The sequence below is a fragment of the Pan troglodytes genome, chromosome 6, assembly GCF_028858775.2.
Source record: "Pan troglodytes isolate AG18354 chromosome 6, NHGRI_mPanTro3-v2.0_pri, whole genome shotgun sequence".
Lineage (NCBI taxonomy): Eukaryota > Metazoa > Chordata > Mammalia > Primates > Hominidae > Pan > Pan troglodytes.
The window spans coordinates 97498036-97514662 of record NC_072404.2 but is presented as its reverse complement, the minus strand read 5'-3'; the positions used below and the strand labels follow the sequence as shown (position 1 = coordinate 97514662).

The 16627-nt window shown below is 33.8% G+C and overlaps 1 protein-coding gene across 35 annotated transcripts in view; it reads right to left on the bottom strand.

Moving 5' to 3' along the window:
• Positions 1-16627, bottom strand: part of ADAM22 (ADAM metallopeptidase domain 22) — a 269774-nt gene that overhangs the window by 64586 nt on the left and 188561 nt on the right. For all 35 annotated transcript variants that reach the window (XM_016957687.4, XM_016957691.4, XM_054655918.2 and 32 more), the window contains 7 exons: positions 12821-12891; positions 9812-9886; positions 8036-8107; positions 7060-7226; positions 5540-5624; positions 4084-4174; positions 2475-2526 (listed from right to left, as the gene is read on the bottom strand). In XM_016957687.4, coding sequence (XP_016813176.1) covers positions 2475-2526; positions 4084-4174; positions 5540-5624; positions 7060-7226; positions 8036-8107; positions 9812-9886; positions 12821-12891 — 613 coding nt within the window. The remainder of the gene's footprint in view (positions 1-2474; positions 2527-4083; positions 4175-5539; positions 5625-7059; positions 7227-8035; positions 8108-9811; positions 9887-12820; positions 12892-16627) is intronic.

The window sequence follows — 16627 nt, the reverse complement described above, 5'->3', positions numbered from 1 at the left end:
ATAGTTTTATACAAACGGCTTTTCTCTTGCTTGCATCTCTTTAAGAAGAATTCCAATGTACACAGCTGTACGTATCTGAAGGTAGCCATTTGACTTCACTGTATATTATGCTTAGTGCTATGCAGATTATCTATTAAACATTTTAATAATCAGGATAATCAAATATACTATGTAGGATTTAAAAGACAAGAATCTCTAGTATGAAATTTCGTAATTGTTGAAACTGCAACTATAGAACTTTTATCATTTCCTGTCATTACTAAACAAAAAGTCCAAAGATTTTTGGAGAAATATTTTACTTTATTATTATTTGAGACAGGATCTCACTCTGTCACCCATGCTGGCATTCAGTGGCACAATCACGGCTCACCGCAGCCTCAACCTCCCTGGAATCAGGCGATCCTCCCACCTCAGCCTCCCAAGTAGCTGGGACTACAGGTGTGTGCCACCACGACTGGTTAATTTTTGTATTTTTTGTAGAGATGTGGTTTCACCATGTTGCTCAGGTTGGTCTCAAACTCTTGGGCTCAAGTGATCTGCCTGCCTCAGCCTCTCAAAGTGATGGGATTACAGCCATGAGCCACCATGCCTGGCTGGAAAAATATTTTAAACAGATGTTTGCATATATATTCCCTCTATCATTTATTTTCCTCGTTATACATATCCTGCAAGTTCAAAATTCAAACACAATCAAGAAATATTTGTTGAAAATCAAGTTTGTACAAAGGATTATGATGTGAGGTCTGAAATATGTGTTAGTATAATAAGTAATCCCTCAAAAATTTATAACTAATTTGTGAAAGGAAGCATAAGTACACATGATTAAATTCTAATGCAGGGGTTAAAATTACAACAAATGTCAGATGGTTAGAAATGTGGTTAGATAGAGAAAAAAGGGAAAGGCATTCCAGATAAATAGAATATATTGAGGAAATCAAATGAAGTTGGTAATTAATGTACAATTATGGTGAGCAAGTATTTAAGAAGCTGAAAATCTATGTAGTATTATGGTTAGCAAATTGAAAAAACTAGAAACTCCTGTACAATTATCATAAGCAAACCAATCATGAATAGTACGGGAAAAGGAGATTGCAAATGAAAATGAAGAAAGATTATGGGCATCTAAATAATGAAGTTAAGATTATGAACCACATTCTTTAGACATCAGAGACTCACACAATTTCTCAGCAGGAGAATGGCATTTAATGAACAAGAATTGTATATTAACAGGATGGATAAATCTCGCAAACATCATATTGATAAAAAACAGCAAGTCACAGAAGAATACATACAGCATGATGTATTTCACATAAACTGAAAACATGCAAACCAAATGCTATGTTTTACTCCAACACACATACATACTATACAGTAAAAGTACAAAGAATGACTTGAGAATGATAGGAACCAAACTTAGATGGTGGTTACCTTGGCTGGGGCTGGGAATTAATAATGGAGGACACAAGGGAGATTTAACCACAAATGCAGTATTTTACTTTTTAAAAGCTGGATAATGGGTGTATAAGTATCCACTGTTTTATTCTTCATACATTTTTAATGATGATGATTCCAAGCTTATCATTATTGTCCTAGTTTAAACTTTTACCATCTTTTGCTGTTATTATTTTAGTAACATTCCAAATTTTTTTATTTCCAAAGATTTTGGGGGAACAGGTGGTATTTGGTTACAAGAGTAAGTTCTTTAGTGGCGTTTTGTGAGATTTTGGTGCGCCCATCACCCAAGCACTGAACCCAATTTATACTCAGTATTTGAAATGTTATTAAAATAATAACAGCAAAAGATGGTCAAAGTTTAAACTAGGGCAGTAATGATAAGCTTGGAATAAGAGGAATAACTGTAAAATTTATTTACAAGAATAAAAGACAAGCATTGATGACTGAGCGTGTGAAAGGGAGGACAGTATAAAAATGAAAACCTTTTTTCATTTTTATGAAGATTGTACATAAATCTTCATAAGAGGAGAGCAGATTGTACATTTCTCTTCCCAACTCCCTTTTCAGTAATACCACATTATGAAGCCATCAGTGATGGCTTGAAGTCAGCCATTGTGGGACTATTTACACCACAGAAATGTGAGAAAGCTACAAATCCAGGCTGTTTTCTAATTTTTGTTTTCAAGAGTTAACTTACCAGCACACTACTGTTTATAAACCATTTAATTAGAATTGAAGGAAATAAAAGGAAAGAGAATTAGCAGGTAAGCCACCAAAAACAAAGTTGTCCCTCATTTCTTACGTTTATAGCCTAGATGTAAGGCTAAAGAAAAAAAAAATCTCTGAGGTCTACCAACTTAATTGACATCAATTGTTTTTATAAATAAGAGGTTATTTTGCAAAAATATTTTATAAGTGCTAGATTCCATGCACTAAGTTATTGAGTGTCATATTCCTAAGAAGACAACAGCACAGCAGGGAATGTAAGACTGAGTTATTTTCAAATACAAGTGGCTCACCCAGTGTCTCCCATTATGCACCCGGACCACGTGTCCTCGCATTTACATTCACCTAAGAGAAAATTAATACACATGCCTTGTTATAAAGTGAACACAGTTGCATTAAAGTCGTTTCTGTTTTAAAATAATTATCTCCACTTTATTCCTTAAAATGCCTTTTAAAAAGTAGTAACTTCTTTCTAATTCATCTTACAATAGTTTTTTATGTAATATGCAACAAAAATATACTTGGACCCTATCAAGATTATATAATTTTTGCCCCAAAAAAACCCTTGTATTTTAACAAATGGCCATATTTAAACCATTTATTTAAAGTGGCTTAAATGAAAGACAATCAAATACCAATGGAAGAATGAAGAACTTTATGGCACTATTACAGGATCTCAGTTTCACAGGCCTTTATGAGAACTATTATAATTTCTTGACCATTTTTGAAAGTCTCTGCACACACCAAGGTTTCTGGTAGAAGGCAGTGTAATATATTATTGGTTATGCAGCAGGGTTTCAGAATCAGAAATACTAGGGTTCAAAACCTGAGTTTGCCATTTGATATATGTGTAATCTTAGAGACATTATACTTGTAAGATCTAGTCACTTCATCTGTAAAATGGGGCTAAAAATGGGTGTCCTGTAGAATTACCTGGAGAATTAAATGAGTATCTAAATGGAAGTAATACTGGCACTCAATCATCTGGCATATAATAGGTACTCTATACATGGTAATAGCTTTTTTTTTTTTTTTTTTTTTTTTGAGATGGAGTCTCACTCTGTGGCCCAGGCTGAAGTGCAATGGTGTGATCTTGGCTCACCGCAACCTCCGCCTCCTGGGTTCAAGTGATTCTCCTGCCTCAGCCCCCGAGTAGCTGGTCCTATAAGAGCCTGCCACCACACCCAGCTAATTTTTCTATTTCTAGTATAGACAGGGTTTCACCATGTTGGCAAAGCTGGTCTCGAACTCCTGACCTCAGGTGATCCACCCGCCTGCCTCAGCCTCCCAAAGTGCTGGGATTCCAGATTATAAAAATAATATTTATGATGTTTGCTACTGAAATAAAAATGGAAATAATCAAATTTTTAAGGTAAATACATAGTATTTGACCATTCAGGGTAAAGTGACTTTACCTACTTGAGAAAAGACATTCTTCATAGATACCAAACCTAGCATATTTTACTAGGTCCATATATTAACTAAGCTTTTTATCAGGTCTGATCCTGACAGGGAAACTCTACCTCTGTGGCCATGTTCAGAGATGTTTTAAATAAAACATAAAAAAAAACAGTACGTCTGAAACCTATATGCCTAGAATTCTGTACTAAACCATTAATGATGAACAAACTGGGCTAATTTTGTCCCTTATAAGGTTAAATTCAGCTTGAATTTATTATCACATGGCTTTAAAGTTTATTATAGTCATAGAAATTTCCACCTATAATGTAAATATTTCTTTGTATTACTTTGGAAAACAACAGTTTGTGCGCTGGATGTTTATCTTTTACTATCGTTCAAATTCTTTTCATCAAGCAACTAAATCAAAAAATTTTACTCTCCAAAATATTTCACAAATAGTCTATTTTAAATACAACTAACCACACATGTACTAAAACTTACCACTTGCTAACTTTCTTTTGTCTGAGATAATACCAATATTATGGGCTAATGACTGGGCAAGTGTAACAGCCATTAAATCAGTTTTCCCAAACTGAAAAACAAAAACAAAAATAAAATATATGTAAATCCAAATTGTCACTGACAAAGAACCAGAGAAAAATGTCACAATATCGCTGAAAATAAGTAATTTCTAAGCAATTTCTTTAGAAGAGGCTGAACACACTCTAGCCAGCACTGAATATGCATTTGGGAAAAAGTAGTAAGAAACAAAAATCCACGTTTGATTAGGTCTTACAGGGAATACTAGAAGTCAGGAAATAATCACAGCTTTTGGGTTTTGGAAATGTATATCTGAGTCCAAATTTCACCAGTGACATTCTTGAAAAATTCAACATTGGTATATAATTAAATCCGTCTTTTGGATAATACAAAATAAAATTAAATCTGTAAATTTTTTTAGAACTTGTTCATCTTTGTATCCAGTTGTAATCCTGAAATTCCCCTCAAGTGGAATAGAATGTAGCTTCAGAAAACAAATGAAATGAGTAACAGGAGGTAGTGATTATCTTTGGCCAATAGAAACTTAAGAAGAACTGAGGATATATTTTTCAATTTGCAGCCTCTTAAAAATGCAAGTATTTTCTTTTTGATCATCTCTAGTAGGTTTAGTGAATTAGGAGTAAAAGAAATCTTTTAGAAAACCTACTCTATTTTTCTTATCCCCAAATCTGTTAAATACTAAGGAAAAAATATCCAGTTGGGTTGTTAGGTGACAACCTGATGCTTCAGGGAATTATTCAATTCCCTGGAAAATCATTCAAAGTGATAAATAGGGCCTTATTTTCAATGAAGGTAAAGGTAAAGATTCTCTCAATTTAATCTGTAAGTAGCTTAATCTGGAAATTATTCCAAGCATAACATGAATATATAATAATTATCCCATATTATCTGCCATTATTTCCCCAGTCTGTCCTCTGGTCACTTACAGTAACCATATTAGTTTTTTATATTTTTTATTTTATTTATTTATTTATTTATTTATTTAGAGACAGGGTCTCACTCTGTTGCCCAGGCTGGAGTGCAGTGGCGCAATCTGGGCCCAATACAACCTCTGCCTCCCAGGCTTAAGCCATCCTCCCACTTCAGCCTCCCCAGTAGCTGGGGCTACAGGCACATGCTACCACACCCAGCCTCTTTTTGTATTTTTGATAAAGACGGGATTTTGCCATGTTACCCAGGCTTGTCTCAAACTCCTCATCTCAAGCAATTTGTCCACCTCAGCCTCCCAAAGTGCTGGAATTACAGAAATAAGCCATTGTGCCAGGCCACCATACTGATTTGTAATGTAGCAATCTAACATCTGGAGTATGTGAATACTGAGAAATTATCTCTTAAGTATGAGGAAAACATTTTCAGCCATCATACCACTTTGTATTGTACAGATGTTCACACCTACTTCATTCACGCCTCCTCCTTTCAGCAACGAGCAAATCCCACCAATATAAGCTGCCCCGCTCCGGCTACTCTCAAATTGACTTCCCCTTTTAGAAAAGGAAATGAAAAATGCTTACTGTTCACAGTTCAAACATCATAGCACCTCTCATTATTAGTTTACTACATTTATTTTCTCTATACATAAGATTTCTATACAATATATTCACATTGCAAGGGAAGAATGTGAAAATTGTTTATACATGTAACCAAAGAAAAAGGTTTATGAGGGATGTTTTCTTGCAAGATTAATAAATATCTTAAATTGAAGTATATCTATTAAAAAATAATTGGTTGATATGATGTACTCTGAGAAAGACACAAAATCACTTCTCTGGTATTTCTGCCAAAAATACATACCTTAACATCAGGCATTCCCATAATGAGGAACAGTCAATAAAATAATTGGCCTATACTCTTCAAAAGTATTCAACTCAAAATAGACAAAGGAAAGCTGAGGAAATCTTTCAGATTAAAGGAGACTAAAGAGACATGATGATTAAATGCAATGTGTGATCCTGGATTGGATTTGGATGGGGAAAATTAGCTTTAAAAGACATTATTGAGGTAATTGGTGAAATTTGAATATAGACCATGGGTTACATAAAAGTATTATGTTTGTGTTAAATTTTCTGGTTTTAATAATTTACTGTGGTTATATAAGAGAATGTCTTTTTACTCTTAGAGAATATATACTATTTAATAATAAATCCCCAGTAAGCGTCTTCAACTTACTTTCAAGAGGTTCAGGAAAAAAAACAAAAACAAACAAACAAAAAACTGAAGGATGGATGAATGGAAGGAAGGGAGGGAGAATGGAAGAAAATTATGAAACAAATGGGGAAAATGTGAATAATTGATGAATCTGAATAGAGGGCATATGCAATTTCCTTGTAGTATTCTTGCAACTTTTCTCTAAATTTGAAATTATATATAAAGTTACCCCAAAATACATCTTTTCTTCCTTTTATAACTTTCTTCAACAGCTCTGACTTTAGATGATAGATTTTTAAAATTCTACTATATATAATTTGCTATTACGTCAAATATGCATGCTATCAAAAAAAGAACATAAGAGTGAGAAAAAATTAAAAATAAATTCCAGAAATACTAAGCTCTCATCTTAGAACCAAAAACAGAGAAAACATTAACATTTAAAAGACAGTAACTTTAAAGAATATAATTTATCTGTAGTTAAGAATACTATATATGAGTATTAGCAGTATTTTTACTCAGTAAATGCTCTATTTAAATATCTTAAAAAATTAAACAAACATTAAATAATAAAATAACTCAAAATTAAAACTTTTACATTTTCATGGCAATTTTAAGCAATCTATACTTGAAAACTTTTTCCAAATCTATCTGCCATCTGCCATGTCAAATCCTAATTGTGTTATGTAGCAGAAAGGATACATTTCAGTCACAACAAAGCATTTAACATGGAATCAAAAAAAGTAATACATCATTACAGAAGTTACGTACGAAAAAAGGTGAACTGCATCACTTTTCTCTTTGATAAAATCCCTCCTGTATTTCATAAACTCACGTAGGGTGATCAATGGATTTTCAGATATGGCAAACTTGTTGTCAGTCGCCCAGGTTTCCATAGCAACCAATACTATCCTGGTCTTAAGTTGGTCTTTATATATCTAGTATATTAATAAAATGAACACATCAGCTGTACATGTGGTAAAATCAAATAGTTTATGAACAGGACTACAAAACTCCTTTCATGGAAACTTCTTTGAGTTTTAGTTAAAGGGAGATAACTTTCTAATTTACATGCATTTCCCTTGAGTAACAGAGAATGAAATTGTTGACCAATACCCAAAGAAGAGAGCACTTTTTGGAAACAAAAGATCCCTTTTTGACAAATACCTGCACCCTATTCAAGGTTCCACCTGAATCTGTTTTCTGGTATCCTGGAAAAAGAATTCATGCATGCTTGAGTTCCCCTAGCCAAAAATGGAGCAATGAAGACTCTCCAAAGAAATAATTTCTATACAAGCTGACTGGCTCTGATTAGACTTGTGAAGAAGGTACTAGCGCAGCCTCATCAAGGGAAGATTTGGGAAGTATGGAGGTATAGTGGAATTATTTAGTTGCATCACTGCCACAGCACCAGGCACTCTTAAAGGCACAACTGTTGTACTGTTTCTCCATCGTTATAAGTCACTGTGAATACCTTTGTTAGGGGTATGACACAACCTTTGTTTTTACAGTGTGAAAAACATAGGATGGAATTTCAAGCATATCTATGGATAACTTCGACCAGTTCCTCTTCCCAGCCAGACATCAAAGTCAATAAAGTCTATTGCAAGGTCACCCGGGACTTACTAGACACCTTGGCTGAAGTGCAACATAGAGCAGTAAAACTATAAGAATCATATTACCCATTCTATTAGCAATTAGGAAATAAGAATCTTCTAGGGCAATAATGAACGGGGTTGATACTTACTAAATCTGCCATGTTCACCACAGATTTCGCATAGGTATTGGTATGTACAACGGAAAGCCGATGTTTTTTAAACTGAAAGCAAAAGAAAACAAGTGAAGGTCTTACAAAGTGATCAGAAAACAATCATCTCATCAGAGAAAACATGGTGCAATTGAAAGATCCCTAAAAATGTAAAAAAAAAATCTTTTCTGTAAAAATGTGTTGTCTGTAAAACAATGTCAGAGTCAGAGCTGAGATCAAGTTCTTTATCTGCTGTGTTGCCTGAGACAAGTCTCTTAAAGTACTGAGGCCTCAATTTATTCATCTGGGAGATGAAGTAAAAAATACCCAATCCATCCATTTCATAAGTTTATTTTTATTGGGATTGTTATTCAAAATGATAAAACATATGAAAGTTGTCTATGAATTGCAAGACATACAAATCTAAGTAGGGGTATAGACAGTAAAGTGGATGTAAACACTGCTAAAAGCATACAAATTTAAAAGTTCTGCAAGACTTATTCAGCAAGAAGAAACCTCTAAGATAAAGGTCACAACGAGGTGGCATAAAGGGCAGATGTGGATCACATATATCTTTGGTTGGTCTCAATCGTGTTTTAAAAATCAGGAAATATCATGTAAAATCCAATTGCTGGCTTCAGTTAAAATTAGCATTCTCACCTGGTAATAACTGGCAAACACTGAGAGGCAGTTGCACCCCTTAGACAGGCCATGCACCATTCATTTCACCACAGGCCTTACCCACCTAATACTGTCTTATATCTGGTTAATTTCACTTACGTTATATGTCTACTGATGTCTATGGATATCTGAATTTGTGACGATCTAAAATGCTCAAAATATATGTTGTTTTAACTTATTTTATAAAAATCCTAGGGAACAGAAACATTCACTGGATTCAAATAGGTGGAAAGATAAAACTTAGACCTAGCTTGAACAAGGAAGCAGCACTCAATCCTGATTGTGTTGTTATTATTATTATTAGCAACTGTAATAATTAAGATCTAAATTATGTATTTAATCATACATAAATAAATGATCATTTTTTCCTCAAATAAGTAGTTCAAAGTAAATTAAAATGCACTTGTACCTGAACTTAAAATTCAGCAATATGCATCATTAAACATTTTTAGTTTAAAACTTTGGTTACATAGAACAATTAGCATTATAACTCATTGCTGTGCTATGAATGTAGTCATACTTCCTGCAATATGCCCATTAACTGAATATAAACACTATGGGTCAAAATAATTTGATTCAACAACATGAAAGTTTTGTCAAGTTCTTATCCTAAGAAACTTCATCCTAAGCTAAATGGTTAGCTATGTAAGCATTTCCATATGATTTCTGCACAGTAAGACCAAAATAGAAAAGCTGCTTTTCTTTTATTAAGATAAAGGTGTACCCCGCGAACTAAAATGTCACATAATTGGTGCCTCACTTTTTCAATATATAATGGAATTTCCATTTTTTTTAAACCTTGTCATTTTATTAAGTGGAGATTAAAATATTAGTACCTCTACTAATCAAGCAAACTCAAAAGTTGATACTATGAGTCACAAAGTATTTTTGAAAACTCAAAAGTTACTGCTAGTTATTTCCACCTATGAATATTTCCTAATTGCAGGTTGTTGCTAGTTAACAAATATATTTGATTATACAAATACCTTCTCCAGGTTACAACTTGATGGGCTTCTTGTTTTTTCTAAACATATTTTTGCACTCACCAGTTTTACCCTAGGCACAAACAGGCTTAAAAACAACAGCAAATCCTACCATAAGGTGATCATTCACAATCATCAGTTCAATGTATTTGGTTTCTTCTTCTACATTACGAGGATATCGACGAAGCTGTAACACAGGAAAGGAAACAGCACCTAATTCAGCCCTCTAAACTTGGCTGCAAAAAGCTAAAAAATATGGAAGAAACTGACAAAACAAAATTTTCCCTTTTTATTCCTTCAGCATTTAAAAAAATTTTCATCAATTTGCTTAGTTTCTGAGTTGGTAATAAATTTACATGACTCAGAAAATTTAAAAAGTATAAAAGGGCAGAAGATGAATGTCTTCCTCTCACCTCTATTCTCCACCTACTCAGTTCCTAGTCCTTCCCCCACAATGGATATAGCAAGTTACTGGTTCCTTCCAAAAATACTTTTGCACATAAAACTAAATGTGAATATGTCCTTTATTTTGTACTTCCGTTTATTTCACTTTCTGCCTCCAGCGATTTTCATTTAACAGTCTATCTTGAAAATAGTAACATATGAAGAGCATTCTTTTGGGTTTAATTTCAGGTCCTCTGAGGATCTCCGAGAGGGTACAGGGACTGGAGTGATTGGCACTTTTATTATTTAATCTCCAAACTGGGAGTGAGTCATGTGCCTTCATCTAGGATGTTTCAGGGGATCCCCAAATGACATGGGGTCTTTGTTAGAATAGCTTTGAGAACTCCCAGGCAGTCTTGAGTTATCTATTACAGCTAGCTTTCTCTGCTCACCAACAAGTTTTCTCCTCTTTCGAAATAATGACCAATGAAAGTTACAGGGAAAAGCCACTAAGGAAAAGCCACTAAGGCAGCTATTCTCTTTGTTCTCTACAGTTAGCCTATAATATAATCATTAACAAGGTTTGTAAAGCTAGCTTTTTCCTTTATGCCATAGTTCAATATAAACTTTTCCAGAAAACGTTTTGCTCACTTGCCCAAGGTCCATTTTTGTGATAAGGGTATACAATCAAACTTAAATTAATACATATATGTTTGTTTTGAGTGTTGCAGTTAAAACTAACTTTAAAAATGCTCCCACATGGATTTTGTCATTGCTAACTGCAATCCTAAACTTAAAAACTTAAAAAAAAAAACTATTATAACACCAAGGTGATAGGGAATAATAGATACAATTCTGAGGTTGGAAACCAAAGAATAACACTAAAGTGCATCCAATGACGAGAGTCTTTTTTTCTTTTTTAAGGGAGGGGGTGCTTTTAGGGCAATAGGAGCTGCTTTGCTACTTGTGAGAGACTAGTTAATACAGTAAACTTTTCAACAAATCCCAACATTTTGTTAATGTCAAAGAGTTGCCATATTAGCCACACAGTTTTATAGTACTTCACCTCTATGGGTCCATGGCTTTCTCAGAAAGAGAAATCAAGGTTTCGTCTACTTAGCAAACGATTAGATGTTGAGATGTTTATGAGGAACTTCAGGGTACATGTCAAAAGAATATTGTCCTATTCTTTCAGTCTATAATTCAAAAAAATACTGTTTCACATTAAATCCTGATGGTAATTATTTTATCTAACTGGGCCTCAAGATACGTATGTCTCTACCTATTCATATATATATACACACACATATGTTTATATATGAGTGTATATATATAAAAATTCACAACACTTATAAAGGTCACAGTAGTAATTCATGGAACACATGGGTCTGAGAGGCGATATATGGCGTATATGCGGTTATAAGCACCTCTCTGAGACCAGGCTTCCTAGGTCAGAATCCCAGCTCCACCACAGAGTTACCCTATGTGGCTTTGGGAAAGTTTCTTGATCCTCTTATGCTCAATGTCCTTATCAGTAAAATGAGGATATTATAGGTTAAGTATCTCTCATCTGAAAATCCAAAATCCCAAATGCTCCAGAATGAAAAACTTTTTGAGCACCAATATGACACTCAAAAGAAATGCTCACTGGAGCATTTCAGATTTCTAATTTTTGAATTAGGGATGCTGAAACACTAAGTATAATGTAAATATTCTGAAATCCTCCCCCTGCCAAAAAATAAATCAAAATGTGCAAAACTTCTGGTCCCAAGCATTTTGGAAAAGGGATACTTAACCTGTGATAATACCTTCCTCTTAAGGTTTTTGAGGGTTAAATGTGTTAATATAGTTAAAATTCTTATAATAGGGCCAGGTACAAGGTAAGTATTCAATAAAATTTAGCAATAATTATTCACAATAAAAATCTGTCTGTAAACATATATTTTATTTCAAGGTAATAAAAAGAAGATACCTGGTTCCTTCAACTTCTTGATCTTACTAGAGATCTATTCCCTTCATCTTGTGTTTTTAATAACCATCTCTCCTGCCCACACCACCACAGTGGTGATATCTTGATTCTGATGGCCACAACTCTTAATTTTGTCTAAACTATTTACCAGCTCTATGATTCGAGTAAGTCATTTTCACATGTCATAGAGTCATCATTTTTCTTTCAGTGAAAGGGGAATAATAGTACCGACTTCATTTGGTTTAAAGCATCATATCAACAGTTATTATTACCCAGTCCAAGATCCAGTCGAACAATCATAAAGTCCATGACCTAATTTTATATCCTGGACTCCAAAGTTTTGCCCAAGTGAGACACAAGCATTTTGTGGCTTCGCAACCTGATTGATTCATTCCTAAGGGGTTATCTTCCAGGGAATAAATACAAGGATATAAACCATACAAGTGGATTCCACGATGTGGTACATATCTGGGCAAGGAAAGAAGCCTATGGTAGAAAGAACCCAAGGTGCCACAAGCAGGAGCCTCATAACCCATAATATGATGAAGAAACATATTATCACCACTATCTTGCATCCTTTTTGCATCTGTGAAACAACATGGCCCCCCTTTCTACTGCTTCTTCAGATCCGTCACCCTTACGGTTTATCACACCCTGACAAATTCCCAAACTAATACTCACCCTCTCACACAGACTTACTGTAGATTCAAATGACTGGCAGTTGACAATTGTTTTAAAATAACACGACACACCACTGTGAATACATACCTGCCGTTTACTCCTTTTTGGTCTTGGCTTCAAAATAAATTTTGGTGGAGTAATGTTTACTTGTTGAAATTCTAAAAGGAAATTAAATTTAATTTAACTTAGTGCATTTGTCAGATTTCTTCAATACAGGGCAAAGTTTTACCTGCCCTTCCTTCTTATGAATTTTATAATACATAATATTGCACTTAATGATCATACAAAACATTAAGTAACTGTAGTATATTAATACTAAATAAACATATAAAGGATGAATATAATTTGCAAAATCTAGAACATTATTTCTGTTCTAATTTATCTGGAAAAATTTTCATATTTCTCTTATAAATATCATTAATTTATTTACTGGAAATCTTCCAAAAAGCCAACTTGACTTTCACCTCCATTACTAACCTTCTAGAGGCAGCAAAATAAAGAAGAGGAGCAATGAGAAGTAGAATAAATAATCACACATTCCCAAGTTCATAATTTATTAAGAAATTGTTATAGGACACCAAAGTTTTGAGCTAATTTTTTCCAATTAATTTATATTCTTCTTTGCCCATAACCAAATTGATCTCAGGATTTATCTGCTCTTGGTAGCAGATGTGAAAATTATACATCAACTGTTTATGCATATAGATTCATCTCCGAATATAAGATTAGGTTATTTATAAGGGAGGATTTTTCTACAAAGTGAAAGGAAAGCTGCAATCTTTCCACAGGGTACAGATTTCCTAAAACTTTGATGACTGAACAATCTGAAGGGGCTTATTATACGAATAATACTATAAAACACTCAAGGTGAACCATTATCATTATTTTTGGATACTGTTCATAAAGGAGAAATAATCATGGTCAGAGAAACTTGTGACCAAGAAGCTGAATAATAAAATCGGGTAAGGAAATTAGTATTCTCTCTTTATTTCATGTTCAAATATTCTCCCATCATGTCGTTTTTCAGAATGCTATGGCCTGGGCATACAAGGGATTTGTTGAGAAAGGGAATAAGTTCTCTTTTATAATTAACTAATAGGACAAATAGAAAAACAAGATTACAAAAGTAACCCATCTCATATCAATAATTACATTAAATGCAAATAGACTAAATGTTGTGCCTAAAAGGCAAAGATTGCCAGACTGGATTTTTTTTTTTAATGCAAGACTTAACTGCATGCTGTTTAGAAGAGGGGCACTTTAAATTTAAAGTATGGAAGAAGATACACCTTACAAACATTAATCACAAGAGAACTGTGAAGGAAATATTAATATCAGACAATGTAACTTCAGGACAATAAGTATCTGAGAGAAAGGAAACTATTTCCTAATTATAAATGGGATGATTCATCAAAAAGACACAATGCTCCTAAATGTTTATTCACCTAATAACAGAGTTTTAAAATACATGAAGTAAAAAGTGACAGACCTGAAAGGAGAAATAGACAAATTCAAAGTTATAGTTAAGGATTTCAACAATCCTCCCTCAGTAATTGAAAGAAAAAAAAAGTAAACAGAATCACATGGATATAGAAGACTTAACACCATCAACCAATTTAACTAAGTTGGCATTTTTAACACTTTACCCAATAATTGAAGAATACATATCCTTTTCAAGAATACATGAAACATTCACCAAGACAGACATTATGATAGATCATAAAACAAGTCCCAATAAATTTTATTTAAAGAAAATGAAATGGCACAGAGTATTTTCTCTTATTGCAATTCTATTAAATTAAAAAATCTATAATAAAAAGGTGCTTGGAAAAAAATAACCAAGTATTTCGATACTGAGCTCTACATTTCTAAATAATCCATGGGACAAAGAAGAAATCACATGGTAATTTAGAAAATGTTTTGACCTAAAGTAAATAAAAATATGACAAGGCAAAATACAAGGGATGCAGGTAAGGCATTTAGTGCTTGAAGGGAAATGCATAGCTTTAAGTGGTTATGTTAGAAAAGAAAAAAAAAAGTTTAAATTATGATCTAATCTTCCACCTTAAGAGCCCAGAAAAATAAGAGCAAACTAAACACAAATCAAATAGAAAAAAGTGAAACTCAAAACTTAAACACAAAAATCAATAAAATTGATCAGCAGGGCTTGACCAATAAAGAAAGCAAATCACTACAGATTCTATAGATATTAAAAAGATAATACCAGGATATTATGAAAAGCTTTATGCCAATAAATTTGTTAATTTAGATGAAATTCCTTGAACGTGTGTATATATAGAAAATCTGAATAATCCTGTATCTATTAAATAACTTTAATTCTTAATTAAACTTTCCAAGAAAACCACAAGGCCAGATGGCTTCACTGAAGAATTCTACCAAAGATTTAAGGAAGAAATAATACCACTTTTACACCAACTTAGAAAAAAAAAAGAGTTGGAAACTTTTCCTAACACATCTTATAAGACCAGTAAAACCCTGGTACTAAAACCAGAAAAGAAAACTACAGTCCAATATGTTTTCTGAACCTATATTTTAAAAATGCTTAACAAAACATAGGCAAATCAAACCCAGTAATACACACAAATATAATCTACCATAACCAATTGGGGCCCATTTAAGAATGCAAATTAGTTTCATATTCAAAACATCAATTTATACAATTCATCACATTAAGAGATTAAAGGAGAAAATTATATGATCCCTTAATAGACATAGAAAAGCATTTGACAAAATTCAACACCTATTCTTGATAAAAACTCTTAGCAAACTAGAATAGCAGACTGATAAAACTACTCAGCTGCAAATATGTGCTACCTTTCATGGAAAAGGAAGGATGAGCAGAATTAAGAGTTGAGAACACAGAGCCAAGAGTCATGGAGAATTATTTCCAGGCCTTGAAACCCAATCAGGAAAGGGTCAACATTTGCCCAGCAGAATTTCAGAACTGCAATGTCAGTGTCTTTCTTGTTTCTCGAATTTTCCCTCTTTTGTAAGCGAATGTCTATAGCTGGCCCATTACTGGATCCTGGGACTACATAGGGCAGATAACTTGTCTCTTTAGTTTTACACACAGAAGGACTAAGAGAAATTACACCCAAAGACCCTCATCCACACCTGGATCTGATTTAGATAATGAGATTCCAGACTTTGAGCAGATGCTATAACGGGATGAAATGCTTAGAGACCTAGGGAGGAAGAGAATGTATTTTGCAGGTAAAAGGGACAGGAATTACTGGGGGCCAAAGAGAAGAATTTGACAGACTTTAAGATTACCTCTAATAGTCTCCACCTCCTGGTACTCACGCCCTTTTGTAATGCCCTCTCTCTGAGTGTGAGTAAAACCTGTAACTTGCTTCCAACCAATGGAATACAGCAAAGGTGATGAACTGTCATTTCTCAAGATAACATCATATAAGATTGTAACTCAGCTTGCTAGAGACTCTCTTCCTTACTGGCTTTCATTACATGAGCACTAGTGTTGTGAGCTTCCCTATGGAGAGGCCTATGTGAGAAAGAGAGCAACCATCAGCCAAAAGCCAGCAAGAAACCAAGGCCCTTGGTCTAAGAGGCTAAGAAGAACTGAATTCTGCCAACGACAACTGCATATCCTTCCACAGTTGAGCCTTGAGATGAGATGCAGTCGTAGAAAACACCTTGACTGCAGCCTGTAAGGGACTCTGAAACAGAGAACCCATCTAAGCCATCCTTGGACTCCTGATCCACAGAAACTGTGAGATAATAAGTGTGTATTGTCTTAAGAGGTGCATTTTGTGGTAATTTATTACTCAGCTACTTTCTAATTTTTCTGTACATAATAAAAATGAATTCCTCAGCAATAGATAACTAATACAATGACACTGTATAATCTCATTC